The sequence below is a fragment of the Octodon degus genome, unplaced genomic scaffold, assembly GCF_000260255.1.
Source record: "Octodon degus isolate 3935 unplaced genomic scaffold, OctDeg1.0 scaffold00033, whole genome shotgun sequence".
In the NCBI taxonomy this organism is placed as follows: Eukaryota; Metazoa; Chordata; class Mammalia; order Rodentia; family Octodontidae; genus Octodon; species Octodon degus.
In genome coordinates, this window is record NW_004524609.1 from 5,575,829 (window position 1) to 5,599,176 (window position 23,348).

The 23,348-nt window shown below is 51.5% G+C and overlaps 1 protein-coding gene across 1 annotated transcript in view; it reads right to left on the bottom strand.

The window, feature by feature from the left end:
- Prkca (protein kinase C alpha) overlaps positions 1 to 23,348 on the bottom strand; it is a 409,387-nt gene that overhangs the window by 31,247 nt on the left and 354,792 nt on the right. Inside the window, exons 8-12 of the mRNA XM_023714070.1 lie at positions 19,632 to 19,769; positions 18,135 to 18,308; positions 16,724 to 16,815; positions 14,042 to 14,104; positions 13,070 to 13,208 (exon numbers count right to left, since the gene is read on the bottom strand). Of these exons, the coding sequence (XP_023569838.1) occupies positions 13,070 to 13,208; positions 14,042 to 14,104; positions 16,724 to 16,815; positions 18,135 to 18,308; positions 19,632 to 19,769 (606 nt within the window). The remainder of the gene's footprint in view (positions 1 to 13,069; positions 13,209 to 14,041; positions 14,105 to 16,723; positions 16,816 to 18,134; positions 18,309 to 19,631; positions 19,770 to 23,348) is intronic.

The following is a 23,348-nucleotide window of genomic DNA, read 5'->3' on the forward strand; positions in this document are numbered from 1 at the left end:
ACAGGGCAGGCCCTCACAAAGGCTGTGCTGGAGCAGACAGGCTCCATCCATACAACTGCGCTCTACAAATGCTACCTACCTCTTAGGGGCAGAATCAAAGGGCTGGGGGTTCTCGGCTTGCTAAGGCTGGGAGGGGCCTCAGAGATCACTGAGGACAGTCTCCTCAGGGTTCAGAAGAGGAACTGGGGGCTCAGGTGGCAAAGTGGCTTGCTTGAGTTTCGCAGGGGGCTCAGCCTCCAGGTCAGGAAGAGACAGGCCTCAGATCTGTGACAGTTCCTTTCTGGAGCATCCGGCCTGAGTGTGGCAAACAGGTGCCGTACGGGATAAGGGTGAGGCACGCCCAGCTTTCACCGGAGATGCGTCTCAACCCAATTTCATCTGGATGGTGTATCCATGCCCAGAACACCTAAGTGAAGTGCACTGTGGCAAAAGAGTCCTGAGCCCAGCGGCAGGAGACCGGTTCTGCCACTCAGAAGCTTCATGGCCTTGGGCAAGGCGCTTAGCCTCTCTGCGCCTTCATCTCCTCAGCTGTGATACTAGAACTCCAGCAGCCACCTGGGAAGCGTGTGGTGGGGGATTAAGTGGCCTCCTGCACACTAGAGCGCACTCACTGTGGGAAGGTGGAGTGTATGCAACTCACAGGGCCAAATGTCAGAGCAAGAATAGGCAGGCCGGTGGGAGAAGGCTGTTCAAGGCAATGAGCTAAACCTGGCCCGCAGGGAGGCAGGAAACACCCTGGCATAAAAGGTTAAAAAAAATATGAAGCACCCTGGAATGATTGCTGGCACCTAGACAGACTCACCTGGCACTACCATGTATTCCTTAAGCAAATATTAGCCTACTACGTGCCAGATGTGGTTCTAAGCAGGGTTACAGAGGTGATAAAATACGTAAAAACAAAAATTTGCCTTCCTGCAACTAGTTTTCATCAGAGCCGCAGAATTCCAGGCTAGCTTCTTCTGGTGGGAGAGCCTGCCCTCGCCCTTCCTCGTGAGCTCCCACCATTGCCAGCTGACTGTTCATGTGTGCACCAGGCACTCGGCTAGACGCTGGGGATTAGGAGTGGAGCTGGGGCAGCGCACTACGCGGACACACGCGTGCAAATGGTGTATCTAGAATGAAGGGCATCAGTACATTACATGAGATGTGTCTGCAGTATTTGAAATCTTTGGGGGAAAAGAATGGTTAAAGAATATTGCCAAAGACAAAATAAACAAAAAAACAACCTTGTGAGGCATGGAGTTGAGAATCATGTAATTTCTAGTTAGGCAAAAAATGGGACTCTGTAGGATCAGAGAGAATAGAAAGGGATTTATCTAATGCTACAAGAAGTATCCGTAGCAGCTGCTGCTTCGTCTCCTCCTCTCTCATCATTCACTTTGAGATTGGAAAGCATGAGCCCAGTGCGACAGCTCAGCGGAGCACAGCGCCTGCTTAGGCAAGCGCAGCAACCACAGTTTGATCCCCAGCACCACATGCTGCGCCACCCCACCCCCAGGGTGGGCCGAGCTGGCCAGTGTCTGGGTGTGGGGTTGCCTGCCTATAATCCCAGCTCTGGGGAGACTGAAAGCAGAAGGATCACCATGAGTCCAAGCAGTGTAGTAAGACCCTGCAACAACCAAATAGTTAAAAAAAAAAAAAAAAAGAATGCAAAGCACTTTGGGACAGCCCACACCTGCTCGAACGCGACAGAGAAGCGTCTGGAATTAACACTGGCCTCAACGAGCAACTGGCTTAATACACTGCTGGTTTGATTCACTAATATTCTGTTGAAGATTTTTACTTCTATGTTCGTGAGTGATAATGGTTCTTCTGTTCTCTTGTGATGCCTGGGTCTGGTCTGGCCATTACAGCAATGCTGGCTTTGCAGGACCAGTTAGGAAGTACCCCGTTTCCTTGGTCTGGTCTGGTCTCTTCTTCACCAACCAGTCTTGTTGGAGTCACCAGGTGAACCCATCTGGGCCTGGTGCTTTTTGTCTTAGAAAGCTATTACTGACTAAATTTTTAAAATAGAATAGGCCATTACAGATAGTCTGTTTCTTCTCGTGTGAATTTTGCTTGTGTCTTTCGAGAATCGTCCAGTTTCACCTAGTCATCAAATTCATGGGCACAGAGCTAATCATAGAATCAATTTATTATCCTTTTAACATCAGTGGGATCCTCTCTTGCAATTCTGCTATTAGCAATTTAGGTCCTCTGTTTTTTCTTAGATAGTTTGGTAAGAAGCTTATCAATTTTATTGATCTTTACAAAAGTCTGGCTTTAGGATTTGTTGAATTTTTTTCTGTGTTACTTTCTATAATTTCTTTTCTTCTGAGATTTAACTTTCTCATATTTTTGTAGTTTCCTAAAGTGGAAACTTAGGGGATTGATTTCTAGATCTTTATTTTTTCTAACATATGCATTATAAATTTATATGGTGTAAACTTATAGGTTCTTTGCCGCATTTTACAACACGTCAATAAATTGTCTTTTGAATTTTATTTACTTCAAAATATTTTAAAACTTCTCTAGAGATTTCTTCTTTGGATCATATTATTTAGAAATGTGCTGCTTTATCTCTAAGTACTTAAGGATTTTCCAGCAATCTTTCTGTTACTGATTTTTACTTTCATTCCTCTGTGACCTAAAAACTAGACACTATAGGATTTCTCTTCCTGTAAGTTTGTTAAACTGTGTCTTATGGCCCAGATATGGTCTACCTTAGCAGATGTTCTATGTGAGCTCGAGAGGAAGGTATATTTTGTTGTTTGGGGTGAAGGAGTCTATGGATGTCTATTATACCCAGGTGATGTGATGTCGAGTTCAACTACGCCCTTACGGACTTTCTGCTGGATAATGTAACTGGGTGTTGATACCTCAGATTGTAAGGGGCCACCGAAGCTGCCAACTGTAAGCGTGGATTCATCTATTTCCTCTTGCAGTTTCAGAGGATGTATTTTGAAACTCTGTTGCTAGGTGCACACATTAAGGACTGTTACATCTTCCTAGAGGACTGATCCCTTTGTCACTACATAGTGCCTGACACTTTCTCTTGTTCTTAAGCCTGTTTTGTGTGAAATTAATGCAGTAACTCCTGGTTTCTTCCAGTTAGCACACTGTCCCAGCTGCATCCCGCTGCCCATGCGGACGGCCATCTACTGAGCTTTCTTTGCACTGAAGAGACGACGTCAGTGGGGCGGTATTCACAGGAAAGACGGCTCCTGGGAAGCTGCCCACATGCAAGCAGGAGCTCACGGGGTGCGGTACAGACTGGGCGGGCATGTGCCTCTGGCCTGCAGTCTCCAGCACACGCGGCGAGCCACGGCTGAGAACGAACCCGAGGAGGGCAGAGCCGGGGTTCTGCCAACTCCAGCTTGCAGGCTAGCTCTAGCCACCTCCTGCTTCCATGCAGCCTGCCAGCGAAGCCTGGGGTCACATCTCTAAATGTAAAATGAATAAATTCAAAACACTACATTATTAACCTTTTGAAAAGAATAGTTGCTCTATTTTGTTTGTTAGAAAAATCTAAAATTTAGATTTTGGTAAAGTCTACGATGTTTTCCATCTAGCCCTTAACAGCATTTGCTTATGTTTGCTCTAAAATATAGAGCAGGGGCCCCCTTACCTGCGTCCTCTCTGCCTCTGCCTCACAGAATGTGACAGGAGTGACACAGCTAGGTTCTGGGTGTAGCCCTGGGGAGTGATATGATCTCTATTTCTGTACCCTAAGGCCACTCAGAGTGTACTCACACCCTTCCACCCTCCAGGCTGGTTAACTGCATCAGCCTCCTGCTCAGCAGCTCAGGACAACCCGAGTGCCAGGTGGCTGCGTGAAGAGACTATGAGAGGACGGTCTGTGGGGCCCTGGCTGGCAGCTGATGGCCAGAGGGCATGCTGGACCCTGCAGTGCCAGCAGAGCCTTGTAGCCACCAGCCTGCAGCAGCCAGGAGCTGCGCCCGCCAAGCCTGACTCAGGATCGCCGCGTACCACAGCTTTCAGCTGCTTCTGCAGCACCAGACAATGGAAACAGCTATTGAACAATGGACAGAGAGCTAGCATCCCTGTGAGGCAGGCTGAGCCCATCAGGAGCGAAACTCACTCAATCCTGAAAGGCAGACTTTGAGGAAGCCAATATGAATTTCTCCACCGGACACAAATCACTCCAAGATCTTCAGGGAACACAGCAACAGCCAGACTTCATTACACAATAATGGAGAAAAAGCCTGCAGCCTAGCAGAGGTCAGGAGGTCTTCCCTCCAGGGGGACCCTACAGATAGTACAGAGCAGAAATGGTGTCATCTGGAATCACATGCACCGTCACTGGCCCTCTGGCCTCTCTCCAAGGGCTCTCAAACTCAGTCCCAGTGGCCTGTCATGGGTTTCCTCTCTGGGGAGGACTGGAGCTGGGGACGAGCTGGCAGGACCCAGGGCCTGGCGCCCAGGTGCAGGACTCTCCCTGCAACCCCCTGCTGAACCTAGGAGTTGCTCGTGAGGTTAACTGCATCAGGATAGAACTGGTATTTGCGCAGTCACGGAATGAACGGGGAGCAGGAGCGCTTTCTGTGCTTGTAAGAGCTCTGTTAACTGCAAGGACAGACTTTCCAGAGCCAGGAGGTCTCCTAGTTGGGGGGGGGGGCTTCATGGGCGTTTGGGAACAGGGCAGAAGCCACGCACTAGGGTGCAGTCTGCTGCCCATGGCAGACCCAGGGCCCTGCCCCGCTGCTTGCCATCTACGAGCCTTGGGCGGTCACTCTCCTTTCCAGGTGCGTAACATGGGGACAGTACAAGCTGCCCAGGCACAGAGAAGGAGATGAACAGATGCCGGCAGCTGTTCGGGCACCACCCCCTCCCACCGTGCCCAGGCAAGTTCATGAAGAAAGGGCGCACTACAGCGCAGAGCTTCCCAGCCCTGTTCACAGGGTTGAAAAAGATTCTAACTGAAGGATTCAGGCCACGGGGTCCTGGGAGGAAACATTCACGAGCGCATGACTGCAGGTCTGAGACAAGCAGCAGCCGTGAGACGGCCCGTGTGAGTGCTGGAGCAGGGCAGCACTGGAGCTGGAAGCTGCAGTTACTTCCGCCAGCGCCACAGTCACGGGGGAAGACGCCAGCGCTGGGTTCAAGGCCAGGGTCTGCCTCAAATTAAGGCCTTGGGGAAAATTAACACATTGTTTTGCACCTAAGTTTCATCACCTGAAAACAGAACTGGCTTCAAAACAAAATGAAGTGAAGGAGTCACTTAGCCTGGTCTCAGGTGTATCAGGACTCGGTAATGGAGAGTGAATCCAACGGGATCTGGTCCCTTGCGGAGGGAGAGGAGGCGGGGGTGAAGTGGTGGGGTGGGGACAACAGCCGTCCTGCAGGCCACCGTGATCCAGAAGGGGCCAAGGCCGCCAAGAACAGGTCAGCTGGCTCTGAGGCCAGAGAACTTTAAGGCAGGCAGAGAGCTGCGGGCAGACGGCAAAGTATATGAGATCATGTAACCGACAATTCCTACAAGAGCTCAGAGAATTACGGAGAAGGCACTCTCCCCATCCCAGGACAGCTCGGCTCTGGCTCTTTAAATACTTCTTGGAAGAAAAGCAGGCCTTCATTGTCTGTCTCAGTGATGGAGTCACTGGAGCATGACCCTTCAGAGAGCAACAGCGTTGGACAGTGACAGAAGGAGGCTGTGCTGGCTTCACCATTGTCTTTCTTTAATCAAGTGCTGTGCTCTGCTCTGCCTGCAGTCTGAGGCTGATACCGCTGCAGCCTTGTAGGGGGAGAGACTAGTCTCCCTCCTCTGCCTCCCCTCTCAGCGTGGCAAGTGCTAATTTACTGCCCGAGTGCCTGCCTCCGTGTTCTGCTGGAGCGCTTTTCTTATCAGGCACTTAGATCCTCTTTTGTTGCCCATTGCTCTACCAAGTCCTCCCTTCCCGGGCCATGGAAATGCCCAGGACATGCACTCTAGGGGTGGCGAGGCTGTCCTGGCGGCCTCGGCTGACGTCCTACCAACCTTGGGCACTCAGGTCCCAGTGCCCATGGGCCCTCTTCAGGGATGATGGGAGGTGTGTGGCCCCACGAGCCATGTCCTGTGCCCTTGACCCTGCACCCGCAAAAGCTTGGGGAGCACGTTGCAGGATGCTGCTCGGGAGTTCCCAGCCCTGTGGTCTAGAGCCTTCCCCTCTGTCCCACAGTTGGGGTGGCTGGTGGTGGGTGGGGGAGCGCACACACATTCATCCTAAACACAGGCTGACTCCTGAACCCGGGATCAGGCCACGACAGGAGACAAAGCAACAACAATGAACAACAATGGAAACAAGCAACAGAACAACAGCAATTCTGCCCTTGTGGTGCTTAAGAGGACAGACAGCTAAATAATCCCAGGATACAGCCTTGTCCAGCACTGAGGGGTGGCTGCAGGAACGACAGCAGGACAGGGTCAGGAGTGCTGGGTGAGATATCACGGAAAACTGAAGTCGCCAGCGTGGGGCCTCCCTGGGGTGGACCGTGAAGGTTTGTCAGAGGGAGGAGGGAGCCCCAGAGGCACCCGTGTTAGGACTTCCTGGGGAGAGGACACGGGACAGGAATCCTGGAGGGTGGGGAGGGCAGGTCTAGAGGCCCAAGGAAGCGGAGGGGAGGGAGAGCAGGACAGGCTACGCACTTCTGGCTTCTATAACAAAGCACCTGAGGTGGGTGCCGTGCCAAGAGATTTACTTGTCTCACACTTTCGGAGGGGCCGGAGTACGGTGCATTTACTTGGCTCTGCTGAGGCCTCCTTGCCTGCGTCACAGCAGGTCATGGGGTGAGGCAGGAAGCCTGAGAAAGGAGCTCTTACAGTAACTCAGCCCCTCAGCACCAGCGGAGTCCCACAGAAATGCTGATTCCACCAGGGGCTGCGGCCTTGGTGGCCCGACACTGCCCTAGGCTGCTCTCCTTAGAGGCCCCACCCCTCCCAACACTACCACCCCTCCCAACACCACCGTACTAATGCCGGAGTCTCTAACGGTGAGACCTTGAAGGACAAGCCACACCTAAACTGCAATAGGGCCAGGGCCCAGGCACATGCTTGTAATGCCTGCACTCGGAGGCTGAGGCAGGAGGATCCCCATGAGTTCCAGGCCACCCTGGGCTACATAGTAAGCTTTAGACCAGGCTGGAAGGCAGTGAGAACTTGTCTCAAGAAAAGGGAAAAGAAACAAAGACTTTAAAAAAGCCAAAATGAAACTTAAAAACCGTAACAGGAAGTCAGCTGACAAAGCGTCTGGGGCACCACAGCACCGCTTGTCAAGTTGGCCACACCGAAGCTTTCTATGGCCAGGAGTCTCAGCACTTGGCCCTTTTCCCACACTGAGGGAGGCTTTCCCATGCCCATTCGCTCCCAGGACAGTTTTCTCATAAGCATATTCTTTTTGGCCTCTCACTCCTGTTCGCTGTCCTCTCTCTGGGCCTTCCTTGTCCCTTTGGTCAGGAAGCATGTTCAAGTTTCTGAAGCTGCAATGCCACTTCCCTCCACTCGCCCTTCCTGGAGTGACAGTCTCCTCCTCTCCTGCTGTTTCCAGAGGGCCCCCCAACAGCTGGTGTCCACTCTCAACTCTACGCTATTGATGCCACTAGCACAGCTCTCCGAAGGGGCCCTGCTCTCCCACCCCTCGACCTCGCAGGTCATGAGCCCGTATCTACAGCGCCCGCCCTGTGGAGCCCTCTTCTGTCTGACTGTACATCCCTCATTTCTTTCCCTCCCACCCTAACACGTAGCTCTCCCACAGGAGACCTCGCCCCCTCCGGATGACAGCTCACGGTGAAAGCCTGCAGGCTTAGTCTCCCTGTAAAAATTTATTTTCCTGTCTTTAGTGCCACTGATAACAATCAGGTGAACTTTACATGAAAATGCACCTATCTGCTTGCCATCACAGGGATCGCTGAAATGTGGCTCCCTTGGGACACGGAGGCAGAAGCTGCCCTCAGGACAAGTGCCCTGCTCTCGGGCTCTGCGTCTTAAAACCTCACAGGACCCTGGCCACCTGCTCCCGGGCAGCAGCTTCCATGTGGACAGCTGTGCTGGAAAGTTTCTTCCCTGGTGATTTTAGCCGTGTTGCCGTGTCCTGGGTTACTGCCGAGAGGACTACTGCCTCACCCCTGGCCTCAGAGCCATGTTCTCCCAAGCTACCCTCACCCATCGCTACCTGCCCAGCGCCCCTAGCAGGTCTCCACTGGGCTCCCCCTTCTGGCTGTGCCTCCCTAAGTGAGGCTCTTGGTGGGCAACAACAAATGTGCTGGGCTGGGCGGAAGGGTGCTGGTTTGCCCTCGGGCTCTGCGGGACTTCTCCAGTCCTAACCGCTGGAGTACCGTCCTATGTTCTGACTGCCTCTGATTACGACCAGGTCCATCTTCTCCCAAGATGCCAAAGGAAAGCTGGTCTACAGCGAGTGCTGGCTTTCAACTCCACAGCTGTGCAGACAAAGTAGATTGTAGAAACAACATATGGGCTCTGGGGTGGGACTGCCTCAGCTCCAAGTCCCTTTCTGTGCGCTACCGGCTGTGTGACCTCACATGTAATGAGGGACAAGATGTGCTCAGAAGGCTTGCTGTGCGGTGGACAGCGTGGCGCAAGAGGCGCCAGGGGACGGGGCCTCTGCATGGCTGTGGTGGGGCGCTGAGGGGGATCCCGCACTGCACATTCTGCTTTTCCTGCAGCACGGGGGTGCACAGGGACCCCAGCCCAGAGTGGCATTTATCCTGCTGCTCCTTCCTTTTCCAGGAAGAAGGGGAAGCCGTGCTTAAACCTGGAGCCTGACTCCCGGCTGCTGGGGTGTCCGACCACACGAGCACGGGGCAGCAAGAGCCAGCCGTCAGGAGGAGCCCGTGAGCAGCTCCGCACGGCCTTCTCGAGGCTCTCTCTGGGGCTCCATCCTGCCACCCTTGGGAGCCGCCCTGATCCGAGCCCCCCTCACGGGCACTTGTCCCAACGCCCAAGTCCCTTCTGTGAGTGACATTTGCCACCTCAGGAGGTCTCACTGGCTAGGGAGACACTACAGTATGAATCAATTTCAAGGGTTTTGAACAAATAGTCATAAATATTTAAAGCTTCACTCTGCCTATTAGGCAAAATGCCATTTAAGATAATTATTTTGCCTCTGCCTGACAGGAAGATTTACATAGAAGATAGAATTATTTTAACCTTTGAGAAAATTAGAAACCTTGAACCCCTTCGGTCTTTCCCTAGGGTACCAGTATTTTAGGGCCCAAAATATCAAATTCCTGTACGCTGTAAGGAAAAGAAAGGTCAGGAAAGTGTAACACCCTAAAGGTTTTACTGACCCATCTCCCCTGGTGGCTCAGCTTGCCACCTGGACACTGAGAAAGGCCTGTGGTGGCTGCCTGTTTTCAGGAGTGTCTATGCCCTCCTCCGTGTGTGACTCCTCCAGGCACGAGCCTCCCTGAGATGCTGTGTGGCCCTGGAGTCACCACACCAGACAGAGTGACTATCCAGGATGCCATCTGCACCTCAGCGGCTCAGGCTCTGAACAGCTTTCTGCAGCGAGTGGTGCGGAGCTCTGGAGGGGTCCGAGAGTGGGGGTGAAGCCTAGTTGAGGGTTTCTCAGTAGTGTGGCCCTAGGTGCATTTTGTCTTGCCTCAGTCACCTCATCTGACACAAGGCTCTGGGGATGCCTCGCCTGTGGGGTTTGCTATGATAGCCAGGGTCAAGGGTGCTTGCTGTGTGGCCCACAGCAGACAGTGAATACATGGGGGTCCCTTCTTTCATAACTGCTCTCACAGACAAAAAATGAGGGTGCTGGGGTAACTGGAATGTCTGGTTTTAGCTTTCCAAGGACTCCCCACATGGGTTTCCACGGCGGCTGTCCTAGTGTACACTCCCGCCAACAGTGGAGAAGGGCTCCTCCTTCCCGCATCCTCACCAGCGTTTGTTCTCATTTGATTCCCGGATGATGGCCACTCTTTCTGAGGCAAGATGCCAGCTCTGTTGTGTTAATCTGCCTTTCTCTCATGGCCAGCGATGCTGAGCATTTTTTCATGTATCTACTGGCCACTTGGACTTCTCTGGGGACGTGTCTCCTCATGTCACTGTCCTTTGTTGGCTGGGTCTTCTATTTTGGAGGGTCAGGGCATTTTCCCGAAAGAGTTAAAGACATATTTAAATGCTACCTTCATACCCACGTTACAGCACACACCTAATAGCAGGCGGCCCTTGAGAGCAGCCTGCGCGCCCAGCTGCAGATGAATGGATAAAGAGAACGTGCGTTCACGCACGACGGAGGACGGTTCTGCCACACAGAAAGGCAAACTTGAGTCCTTTGTAGGAAAACAGATGTACCTGGAGACCACAATGTTCAGTGAAATGAGTCAGACCCACAGGCTTAAATGTCAATAAATAATAAGTCAACAGCAAAATAAAAGACAGTAAGAAGAGAGACATCTTTCTCCAATGAGAAGAGGATTAAGAGATGAAGGAGGAGAGACAAGGGAATGCAAAAAGGAATTAAGATGTGTTAGGCAGGGCCAGGGAGATAGCTTGGTGGTCTAAGCACCTGCCTGGCAAGCACAAGGACCCAGGTTTGACCCTTGGTACCACATGCCTTGCCAACCCTGAAACTGGACTTGTTAGTGCACACCGTAATCCCAGTGCTGGGGAGGCTGAGACAGGAGGAACCACTACAAGTCTGAAATGTGTAAGGGACCTTGTACCAAAGAAAGAAAGAAAGAGAGAAAAGAGAAACATGGATGTATTAAGGCCTGTGCCAACCTCACACAAGAATGAAAACATTATGTACTGTAAACATACTCTAATAAAAAGGAATTTAAAAAAAGAAACGCAGGGGCTCAGAGAAACAGCACATCATTCTCTACGCATGAAGAGGCCCAAAGTCGCCAGGCCAGCAGTCTGCTCAGTGTGACGGGCAGAGGAAGGCGGGGCAGTTACCAACCTAAGTGCCATCAGTACGTGGGAGAGACTATGTCCCTTCCACTTGACAGATATCTTCACCCTAGTTCTCAGAACGTGTGAACCTCATTTTTCTGGAGGAAAGGGGCCTTTTAGGAGTAAGTGGAGGGTCTAGAGAGGAAAGGTGACCCTAGATTGTCTGGATGGGCCGGGAGTCGTCACAGGGCCCTTGAGAGAGAAGAGGAGAGTTAGGGTGGAAGTTGGAGAGCACAGGAGAGCTGGGGAGAGCTGCACAGCCCAGAGGAGGAAGAGGCCGGAGCTAGCACAGGCAGCTGCTACAAGGTGGTGAGGACAGGCCCCCTAACCTTCCAGAATGAACAATCTGACTTTAACCAGGTGAGACTGGTTTGGACTTCTGACCTCTAGAACTTCGTGTAAATTTGCGTCTGAAGCTGTGAAGCAGGTTCCTCAACCCAAGCCACAAGCCACCCACACAGGCAAATGTGAATTTCATCTCTGTGGGACACTGTCATTCCTGATGACAGCAGATAGCGGAGGCGTTACGGAAACCAAAAAGCTACCCGTGTGACTGGTGGCCTGGTGGTAATGGAGGTGAAGTTCAAAGCCGCCTTTACTCCTAGAAACACCGCCAGCCCTTGTCTCCTGGTGGGTGCTTCCTGCAGCCCATCCAGCTCACAGTCACTGCCTGTGCAGCTTCGGCAGCCAGCGAAGTCTTCAGAAAATGTGCTGTGTCAAGAAGCAGCACTTTTCACATTTGAAAAAACCTAAACTCAGGTTATTTATGCAAGTACTGAGTGAGCTTTTAGAGGAAAAAAGTCATCGTTGGCCACATCATTCACAATTTGAGTTTCTAAGTAAAGTTTTTTACAGTGCTGTCCAGGAACATGACAACCACCACCACAATAACAGGTCGTTAAGACAGGGACAAAACTCGTCTTCCCTTCTGGCATAAATGACTTCCTCTGAGGGTCATACACAGTACAAATAATGATGGTATACCAGGTACAGAATAGAAGCGCTGGGCTCGTCACGTAGCAGGGAGAAACACAGCTCCCCTAACTTGCCGCTACGGAAGGGTGCTCCGCAGCAAGGAATGCGTCTGTGTTCCCACAGCTGTGAACGATGAAGTCAAGATCAGTGCTCAGACTGCCCTGACTTCAAAAGTTGCCTTTTTCTTTGTTCATATGGTGTCTGGGATAAATTTAAGGGGTGACATGTCAAAAGGACATGGCAGGCTGGGGAGACAGCTCGGTGGTCTAAGAGCCTGCCTGACAAGCACAAGGATCTCAGTTTGATCCCTGGTACCACATGCTTGCTGGACCTGGAACCCTGGGCGTGCCGTGCCGACGTGGTAGCACACACCTATAGTCCAAGTGCAGGGGAGGCTGAGACAGGAGGATCACTACAAATCTGAACTGCATAGTGAGACCCTGTATCAGACAAATAAATTTTTTAAAAATTAAAAAAAAACAATATGGGATATAAAACCAACAGCCAACATGAGTGCCCCACGAAGATCTCCGGCTGACCCAATTTCAAATGACTGCTTTCCCTCGTGCCGCATCACCGGGGGGAAGGGCTGCATCCACAGGGCTGTGCGTGGGCACAAAGTGGGCCACAGACCCGAGTGATAGCCCATGCTACACTGGCACATAGGAAGCATCAGGAAATAGCAGGGAACTCCTGGCAAGGTTCTAGCAAAGACAGAGTGGTACAGCCCAGTACTGTAAAGGTACAAGCTCGGACCGGGTTCTGAGTGTCACTGTGCTGACACACTCCTTCACATGAAGCATCATCGTGCTCCGAGCACTCACTACTTGGAGGCTGCGAAGCTGTCAAGGCAACCACCTTCTAACTCAGATTTCCTGGGCAGAGCAGTGTCAGCAGCAACTCTCCTGCCCCACGGTTTCTCTTGGATTATTCTCACCATGGCCATGTAAGAAATACTTGCTACTAGGCACGTGGCTCACACATACCCAGAAGGCAGTTCCGGGCTCCCGGTGCCCGACATGCTCTCCTAGTTCCTTGTTCCGTTTTCGTCTCCTTTGGCTCGCTGAGTCCATTCAGTGGCCATGACCCACACACTGACCTGGCGATGCCCCAATCATCCCACACTTCCGTGCAGGGGTGTGCTTATGGTTTGCAAGTGCTCCTGTAGGAAGCGTGGGGAAGTGGGGTGCCTACCTCCGGGGCGATATAATCTGGTGTCCCACAGAAGGTCCTGGTCGTGACTCCGTCCATCATGTGCTCCTTGCACATCCCGAAGTCAGCAATTTTGATATGTCCTTCTGAATCGAGCATGACATTGTCTAACTTCAGATCCCTGCAAGGAAGAAGGCTAGCATGAGAGTCCTTCCCACAACAATCGCTGTTTACTCTGGAGCTGGTGGGACAGACAGGTGTTTGACTAGCCGCCATCTGCACGGCACTTCCACTCCGAGTCCCTGGAGAGGAGCGTCTGGAGTTGCTGCGCTTTGTACCTTCAGAATCTAATGGAAAGCCTGGCATGTGGAAGGTGCCGAAACAGTGAACGAATAACCGGCTGAACCAGTGATTCCTGATGCTGGCCGTGCCTGTGGGTTCAGTTCCCACCTATTGGTTTGGAGTGATCCCAGCCATCTGATGTGTTCCTACCTGCACAGCGTTGGCCAGCTTCTGGGTTTAGGACGACCTCAAGGGCCCTTTATCATGCCTGTACCAGTGTTCTTCTAGTTTCTCTTCAATTAATTCTGAAAGACATTCTTCTTTTTATGGCCTCAGAATTTCACTGCATCCTATGACTAAAAGAATTTAATTCAATAGTTTCCCCCTGCCTCTCCTTGCTCCTCCTGTTCTTTTCCTGCTGAGTGTCTATAAAAGCATTTCGCTTTCCACTGCTACAACCTCCATTCCAAATAAAATGTAGAGGAAGGTGCTGCCGGTAGAGAAAAAACACACACAGAAAACGTTCTCTTGTGTAAAGTAGAAATGAGATATAAAATCTTATCAGAGGGTGGCTCTGATTTGCCACAAGTCTGCAGAGAGGTGGGTGCCAATGGGTCTGTTTCCCAGGGGATGATTATCTACACATCTGAAGTCTCTGTCTCAGAACCGTGTGCACACCAGGCCCGACAAACCTGTCCTTTGTGAGGCTGTGAGACGATCTTTCATACACACCTATAGATGATTCCTCTTTTATGAAGAAAGAACAATCCAATGGAGATCTCTGCGGCATAGAATCTGCAAAAGAAAATGTGCTTCAGCTCTCTGGCTTGCTTCTTTGGACTTGTGGATATGTTTTTAGTCTCAAATCCAGGCAAAGAGATAGGAGTGCAAGACCTCACGGCTTTCTGAGCAGCGTCCCCCCACACGTGTTCGCTGGCCATCAGCCCTTCTCTCTGCCATTCCAGCATCCCAGCTCACCCCGGAAAAGCCAGTCAGAACAGTTGACAAGTCAGGTTTATTATTTTGTCCCCTTGGGAAAGAATGGGTAGGTAATTTACTACCTAGGAAGTGATTCCCAATATAATCACTTAAATAGTGGGTACCTGTTAGACCATTTGAGGTCAGGGACATGGTACAGGAGAGAAGAAGTCTGCTTTCCTATTCATGGACAGAATATACTGTTGTTTGACAACACAGCTATTCCCTGGAAGACAAACTACAGTGTGCAATGAGCTGTTCAGCTGGTTTATTCATTCTCTTAAGTGCTGCAATAAAAGGAATACATGACAATTCATATCTGAGGTTGTCCTGTTAAGTAATGCATAATATTTAATGGCAGCTGGTACCATTACTTCAAAGTCATTAATAGGCTAATATCAGAAACTCAGATTAAATGCGGAAGGATGTTTCAAAATTTGCATAGCATTTAAGGCCTTGGACTTGTGCCTGGGCCAACATCACCTCCAGGAGGCATAAAATAAGCACATATGCCTATGTGGGCAGGAAAGAGAACTCCCTGACAATGAAGGCCCAGCTTTTGTTTTTTTTCTAAAAATTTTAATCTTTAATGAATTAATTAATTAGGTACAGAGTCTCCCTGTGCAGCTTGGATTAGTATCAATCCTCTTGTTTCAGCCTCCCTAGTGCTGGGATTACAGTCACATGCCACCACGCCTGGTTTTGGGCGGGCACAGCATGCAGTACTGGAGATTGAACTCGGTCCTTGTGCTTGCCAGGTGGGTGCTTAGAGCACTGAGCTAGCTTCCCAGCCCCTAAGATCCAGCTTTTAGTAGGGCTACCCCTAAAAAGTAGCAGGGGAGGGTGAAATGGGGGAGAGGAAAGACAGCTTTATGGGTGGTTGTTACACTGCTTTTTTTCTTTTTCATTTTGGTGCCTGGGATAGAACTCAGGACTTTGCATTTGCCAGGCAGGTACTTTTGCCATTGAGCTATCTCCTTGGCCCCTATTTTCATGATTTTCTATACATTTTTAAAGTTTTCTACAACACATATAGAATGAAAGATTACTGGCTGAGGCACGTCAGGTTGCTTTACAATAGAAAGTGGCCTTTTGCTACCTGATCTGGTGGCTCTGTGCTTTCCCGCTTTATTTCACAATTGCAACATTTTAATGCTGCTCTTACTCCAAAGTCTCTTAAGAGAAGGGATAAGAATATGTCTGAAAATACTTGGCGTAGTGAAAATAAAAGCAGAACCCCTCCCCACCCCCCGCTTTATTTTCAAAGCTCATGACCAACAAATCCCCTACTCTGCCTTTGGTTAACATTCTGCAAGGCAAACCATCCCACACAGGTCAAAACTTAAGATTGCTGGTTTAGACGGGACATTCCCAAAACCTTATTAATGATTACATCTTATTAACGATTACTAACGATTCACAGGTGGACACCCCTGCTCAGTCCTGTTCAGGCTTGCTTCTGTCGAGTTCCTTAAGACCCCCAGCGCCTGAGAAGCAGGCTGTTGGCTCAGGTGCCAAGGGCCCCGGCATCCCATGTGTGACCCCTCCACCTCACCTGGGTGCCCACCCCCAGGGCCCACCCCCGTGAACCATTCCATGCTGACACCTCCACCTCCACCCAACTTCCCCAGGCTTCCCCGACAGAGACAGTCAACTAGCTGTGCATCTGTCCCTCTGAACGTTTGCAGGGACATCTGTTTCTCTTGGGCTCCAAGCTGGAGCTCTCATTCCAGCTCCGTGTTCTCTGGCATAATCCGCAATCCTTGCTTCTTCCCTCAGCCCAGGGCTCTGCAAGAACTGAGTGGGGTGCAGCGAGTCTGATGGGCGCTTTCTGAGGCCTCTGCCTCAGTCTCTGCCCTGCGGGCACTGCATCTGCTGCCCCTGCCAACTCCTCCCTGCTCTCACTGCCTCCGACACATAGGGAGCCACAGGCCATGTCTTGGACAAGCTCTGCTTCCGCTCACAGCCTCTTCTTGGAAGCCCCTTCCTCCATCCCTGAGGGCTCGCTGCTGTCACTGCCCAATTCCGGGATGCCAGCATGGCTTCCTGGGCACACCTCGCAAAGCTCAGCAGTGACTCGAGTGACTCCTCCCTCCAATGCCGTTAGCCTGAGTGCCCCAAGGTGGAGGTGCCCCTGCATTCCAGGGCCTGCACACAGTGAGGGTGTGGTAGCCCTGTGTCTGGGGAACGTGTGAGACCACTCCTGAGGAAGGACCCAGGTGACACAGGGAGACGCAACAGCTCCAACTTCCTGTGAACAGAATAAAACCCTCCTTAGACAACATCTAGGTGGGTCTGTTGATATATCTGTGCCCTGGGATGCTACAGCGTCCGACCTCAGAAGAGCAGAGCTACCCGTGAACAGTTTATCCGACAGCAGTTCCCAGGTGGGAGCGGAGGGTTGTCCGATTTGCAAGACCTAAAAAAAATACTCACACTGCTTGTGGCTCCTTAAATTTCCCTACTTGCTGGATGTGGTACATGAGGTCCCCACCGTTGACGTACTCCATGACAAAGTAAAGCCGGTCCTGTGGAGAAGGTGCACGTGTGAGCGAGGCTCCTCCTCATTGCGCCACCTCCGCTTTGCCTTCATCCTGGTCTGCTTGGCCGACATCTCCTCACATTTTTTTCTCAGAGAAAGGGAGACTAGTACACCCTACCGCATGAGGGTCATTACATAACTGAACTGCGGGCTCTCTGTCCACGTCTGCCTCCTGGTTACGTATGCTGCCAATTATACTAATGGTCTCAATATTCTTCTCTTTCTCTCTTTTTTCCTATACATATATATCTAAGCTAGGGAAAGAGTGAAGAATGCACATGGGCCAATCACTTCACTTTAACCAGTTTTTCTTGATGGTGTGAAAGCCTAACAGCTGACTTGCAGTGTGTAGGAGGCACTGCTGGCCTGGTAGAGAACCTGGTTTAAATGGATGCTTCTGAAAACGCATCTCTTGGGCTAGGCTGGTCTTATAAATTGTACATGCTTACTGATGTTTCCTGGGTGCGAGACAGCGAGAGGCTCTTACCACGAAGGGAGAGGCCAATCAGATGTTCTTTTGCAGCTGTAATGTGCCCAAGTACCTTATTTTCTCTGTCAGTGGTATGTATGCTAAGTGTTGGCCCCACGAAGGGCATACATCAAAGAACCATGTAGGTCTGCATATTTATAGTTATTATGCTGAGAAAAATGGGGGAGACTACAGAATTTAACGGTGAAAGAATTAATGGCACAGCACACCATGGTAAACACTAATCTCTGTTCTCTTCTAGAAAACATCTTTATTTCACAGAGGTTGTTAAAGTGTTGCATAAGGAAAGGAAAAAGAGAGGAGAGGTGAGAGGAGGGGAAGCTGGACTAACAGCTAGAAGCAGCTCTGGGAGCCCCTCCAGCCTCTCTGCTATGAACTTTGATTTCATCTTTGCGTCTGTGCTGTGCCAGCTTTCCAGAGCGCACTCCGATTACTTACAATGCTTAATGTAATGTTAAAGCTACACAAATAGTTGGTATATTGCATTGTTTACACAATAGTCACAAATGATGTCCAACACAGATGTGATTTCAATTTTTTTTTTTCAATCTATGGTAGGTGAGATCTGTGAGGATACAGAAGGTCAACTGTGTTTGGTGAATTCAGTGAAATGAATGCTAATCCTCCATCCAGAGCAGGCATCACCAGAGACACCACAGAGAACATACGTCCCAGGCCTACAGTGAGCAGGAGGTGATCACTGCCCCAGGCATCCCTTTCCACCTCTCCTTGGGGATGCTGCGGTCCTCTGGCTCAGGGACTGCCTTAAGAGTAGGCGGGGTGCTGCACCATGTGCACAGCCCCAGCGTCCTCACCACAGTCTGGAAGCAGGAGTGTAGCTGCGTCAGGAACGGAGGCTTGTCGAGAAGGGCCAGCACGCGCTTCTCCACCATGGTGCACTCCACGTCGTCGTCTTGAATCACCACATCCTTCTTCAGGATTTTGATCGCATACAGCTCTTCTGTGCCCTTCCTGTCAGCCAGCATCACCTGAGAACAGACCGAGGGCAAGCTGAACACCTGAGAGCAGAACCTGCTTCTAGGGGCTGGGCTGGGGGAGGAGGAAGCAGGCCGGGGGGAAGGTGCAACAGCAGCGCAGGCACATCTGTAAATGTGTGGTGGGAAGACCCACAGACTGCTGCAGTCTGAAGGTGGGCAGTGTCTCCTGAAGGTCCACGAGACAAGTGCTCAGTGCCAAGGTGGCGCTGCTGGGAAGCAGGAAAGCCCCTCAGGGCCAGGCCCTGCAGGGCCACAGGTGATGGACTGTGCTGCACCTGGGGGTTGGGTGATCCTAGCCGCTTCCTGTTTCTTTGCTCCTTGGCTGACGAGGAGAGCACTTTGCTCTCATACATTTGCGTCAGGATGTGCTGCCTTGGCAGAGACTCAAGTAGGGACCCCTCAGTGATGGGTTGCTGCACATGAGCCATGAGCCAAGGTCAAACGCTACTCGGTGAGCTAGTTGCCTGAGACATTGTCATATATGCTCACACACATTTAAGTCCAAATACTGAAATATGGGATAGCACCATAATGGAAATTCCCCCAACCTTTGTTTACCTTCTTCCATTGGTAGAATTTGTACACTGTAAGGTATATTTCTACACAATGTTATTTGGCTACTAAAAGGCATTTCAGCATTCTTCACTGGGATTAGCCTGGAACTATACATGTTCTTCTGAGAAATCTGCCCCTAGCTCTATCTCAGCATCTGGGGCCACAGAGGGCAAATGCAGATGCACAGCTGGGGGCTAAAGGCCGCACTGAGGACTCCTATGGGCCACACCTAGGATGCCTACGGGCTGCACTGAGGACTCCTACGGGCCGCACTGAGGACGCCTAGGGACCGCACTGAGGACTCCTATGGGCCACACCTAGGATGCCTATGGGCCGCACTGAGGACTCCTACGGGCCACACTGAGGATGCCTATGGGCCGCACTGAGGACTCCTACTTGCTGCACTGAGGACTCCTACGGGCCACACTGAGGACTCCTATGGGCCACACTGAGGACGCCTAAGGGCCGCACTGAGGACTCCTATGGGCTGCACTGAGGACGCCTATGGGCTGCACTGAGGACTCCATGAGCACTGGTGCATTCGACAAGCACTAGCACGTCCCCCCTGCTTTGAGCACTGGAAGATGGCGGGGCACACAGGCACCTCCTCTAGCTTCCTGGGAGCAGATTTTTCAAGGACACAAGGCGGGAGGCATCTGAACAATGTGCACAAATAGCATGGCAACAGAAAGGGCTGCTCTGGAAACCCCGCCAGAACAGAGCGAGCCAGCCAGCACTGTCCGCCCGAGCGCTGCTTACCTTCCCAAAGCTCCCCTTCCCCAGCACCATGAGGAAATTGAAGTCCGTTAGCTTCACTCTGTCAAGGTTATTGGAAGGTTGTTTCCTGTCTTCTGAAGGACTGATTACTTTGTTACCAGCGGGGCCAAGTTTGGCTTTCTAAACAACAAGCACAAACAAGAAAAGGCACCGGTCATTTTTCCAAGATGGGACGAGAAAAGAATCTGAAAGGAAAGGATCCATATGTGGCTGTACACCCGAGGCTGTGCTTACCCTATGGGGAAGGCCCACAGTTGCCAGAAACTTGCCCTTCCCTAGAATGAGACACCTCTACTCAGGAAGCCAGACACAAATCACACAGATCTGCACACAGGAAATTTGTACCCAGGTGGAAAGAGAAAAGAATGCCCCCTGAAGAGGACCAACTCAAGTGCGCAGGTGTACGAGTGACTCTGCTACTTTCAAATGCAAAGTAGGAAGAACAGGCTCAAGTCAGGAGTTGAGCTCATGAAAAGAAATGGGGAGTCTGGCTGTGCCCAAAGCATGCCAGACTTCCATACCCGGGGGATGCCTGTGAACAAGGCCTCAGCAACCAAAAGCAGTCATTATACACCAGGCCCATGCCACACGGTGGCCCTGGATGGAGCCATACCCTCACGACTCTCCTGGGGACCCTGAGCCAGAGTCCTCCACGTCAAAGAGGATATGCAAGAAGCCCAGCAGAAAAGGGAGGTAAATGGGATCCCACAGGGAAGAAAATCTCAGCACTCAGGAAGAAAGGCACTGGAGGCACTGAGAGGGCGGAGCTGGTGCAGAACCCACCCACCGCCCACGGCGCTCTGCATTCTCAGTGTTTGCTGCTGAGGTAGCTGGTGCAGAAGGCGAGCGCTGCTGACACCAGGACCCGGGCTGGCTGAACCTTCCCAGCCACAGCTCTGAGCCTAGAGGAGAGACGTTCGCTCAGGTTCCGCTTTTCATGAGAGAGGTGCCCTCCTCCCCAGTGCACATGCCTGGCTGGTGCATGACTTTGCAGTTGCAAGCAGTTACCAGGCATCGCATAAGGCAACGCCTCTGTGATTAAATGACTGGGAAGATGGAAGAGGGAGGGAAGGCACTCGAAGGGCTTCACCACGGACCAAGGCACTGGGGGCTGGTCCTCACAGGCTTCTCTTCAGCAGCAGAAGACGAGGCTTCTGAGCAATCATCCATGCTCCCTCTTGAAGCACCTCCTCGCCTCACCCCTCACTTACTGAATAAGCCACTGTACACTGGGCTGTGTTGGGAAGACTTCGCCTTTCCAGAACGAATCCTGTTAGCTACCTCTGGATTTCCAGGCTCAGTGAAATCCTGGCACAGGACTCTTGGCATATACTCTGTTTCAGCTGAATGAATAAAGAAGCGAAACCTGGATGTGCCTATGCTTGTGGGCAATACCTGCTTTCCTCCAAAAGAAAAACTTGTTTGCATGGGATCCAGTCTCAGGGCTTGTATAGATGCCCTTGTGCGCTGAGCGCAACCCCTGAAGCAGACATGGAGACATGGTGGAGAGGGGCCTGGCATCTGTGTTCAGGCCAAAGTGCAGTCTGTCCCCCTGCTTTCTGGGAAGCTCCAACTGTCCCTCTGTAGGCTTGCTCACCGAATCTGTTGCATCTCACTCACAATAGAGGAGCAGGAGAGCAAGCACAATCATAGACCTAAAGTGCGCACGCATGCGGGAGCCAGAGCAGGTGACTGAGGCTGAAACTCATGCAGACGGGCCTGAGGGAAGCCCCCTGGGTGTGGGTGTACTGTCCTATTCTTACACATGATGCATGTGTAACTTCATGGGTGAGTGCAGCATCAGTAAGAGCCAGCTGCGTTCTTCCACATATCTGGTCCTTAGCTGCTCCCCAAGTGCTCTCAGCCATCCGAGGCAGCATGTTTTGGGGTATCATGTTCTGAGTCCCCACATGTTCTACCATGACGGGCACTGCATGGAGACCCATGTGCATTGGGGCCACTGCAAATACTGAAGGCCTATGAAGACAAACGTGAGCTGCGGTGGTGCGGAGACTGGTCTCCCCTCCAGTGGAGGGCGGGAGGAATTTTTAGGCAGATTTGTGAGAAGGAGCCAGAGTCAGCCCATCAAGTGCCCTTGGGGTCCGTCAGCTGTGGGCCCAGCCCAGCCTAGGAGCAGTTCCAAGTTGGGAAACTTTCTAGTCTGTGTCTAAGTTTACAAGACTTATCAGGGGGGCTGGGGAGATGGCTCAGTGGAATAAGCGCTTCCCTGGCAAGCACAAAGGCCTGAGTTCAATCCCCGGTAAAAAAAAAGACTTATCAGGAAGTCCAAGGTTGAGATGAGAACATAAACTATGATACTCTTTTCTGGTTGACAAAAACATTACCATGAAGAAGCACAAATGGCAATTTTATTTTATCAAGAGCTTCATAGGAACATAAAAAAACAAAAACAAAACAAAACAAAACAAAAAACCCCCAATAAACAAAACCAAAACTAAACCCCAGATACTACGATGCCTGGGCCTGGGCAGCTCGGCATGTGGAGCAGCGGGACACCTGCACCAAGGTGCTCCATTCATGTTACCTGGGAGGGACGCCCCATCTGCCCTGCAGCACATGGTCTCACCCGCAGCACCCGGCCCTAGACAGCCAGGCTTCCTTCCTCCTGGGCTCTCAGCACCACAGATGGAAGGCGGCCTGCTGCAGCGATGTTCCTCTGGGACAGACGCTGGAGCCTTTACCCAGGATGCTCCTGTGTTCCCATGGGTCGTAACATTTAAGTTTTGTGCTATGGCTTTAATCTGACTACAGAAACAAGATACTGCACACAGTCAGGCTAAAAGGATATGAAGACAGAAATAATTTTTGCATTCAGGACCTCTGAGCCCAGCTGGAGTCTGAAATCAATCCCTGCAGTTTGGAGGAACAGTAAGCAAGGAGATTCCCACTCCCAGGAGCTGAAGTGGGACACGGAGCAAGGCAACTGCAGGACAGCAGGGAAGGACTTAAGTCCAGAGCAAGCCAGGCTGGCCACACAGCTGCACTCTGCCAGAGCTGCCTCTCACTGACACGACCTGCAGGATGAGGATGGGCTTCACCCGTGCCCGAGCAGCTCCAGGTAAGAGGAGACAGGCATCTTGGGCAGCTGTGCAAGTGTCCCATCCCAAGAGGCATTTTTAAAGGTTTCCTTAAAAACACTCGGAGTCATTCCATACTGCCATCTGCAGGCCTTGCTGCCAAAGGACACAGAGCCATCATATCACCAACAGTCTGGGTAATGAATACTGGTGTTGGAGAAGATGGTCACCCCTGGCTGTGTCATTGGCATGGGAGTAGGCTGGGACAAAGGACTTCTGGTTGGTAACAGGCCGGGGTGGGGATCAGAGGCTGTGGACTGTCTTGACCTCCAGTCCATGGGCAACACCTCCTTCTGCCAATGACCACCGCTCTCCTTGGTCTGGCCCTTCTCCCTGTCCCTCTGCTGGCCGCCTTCTCTCCACCCTTGAGCCCTGCTCACTGCGACCTGAAGATGAGGGTCGCTTCTGCTCATGGCATCCTAGGCTGGTCCCTGACAGCGGTGGGAATCAGATCATCTTCACTATGGGCGTGTTTATGTACTATCTCTTCCCATCACTACCCTGGGTCACACCTGATCTACTTTCCAGTCCCATCTGCACTGTCCCTCCTCCCACAGGCCCCACCTCTAATGGCACCACGGCATCACCTGGCTGGTCTTGT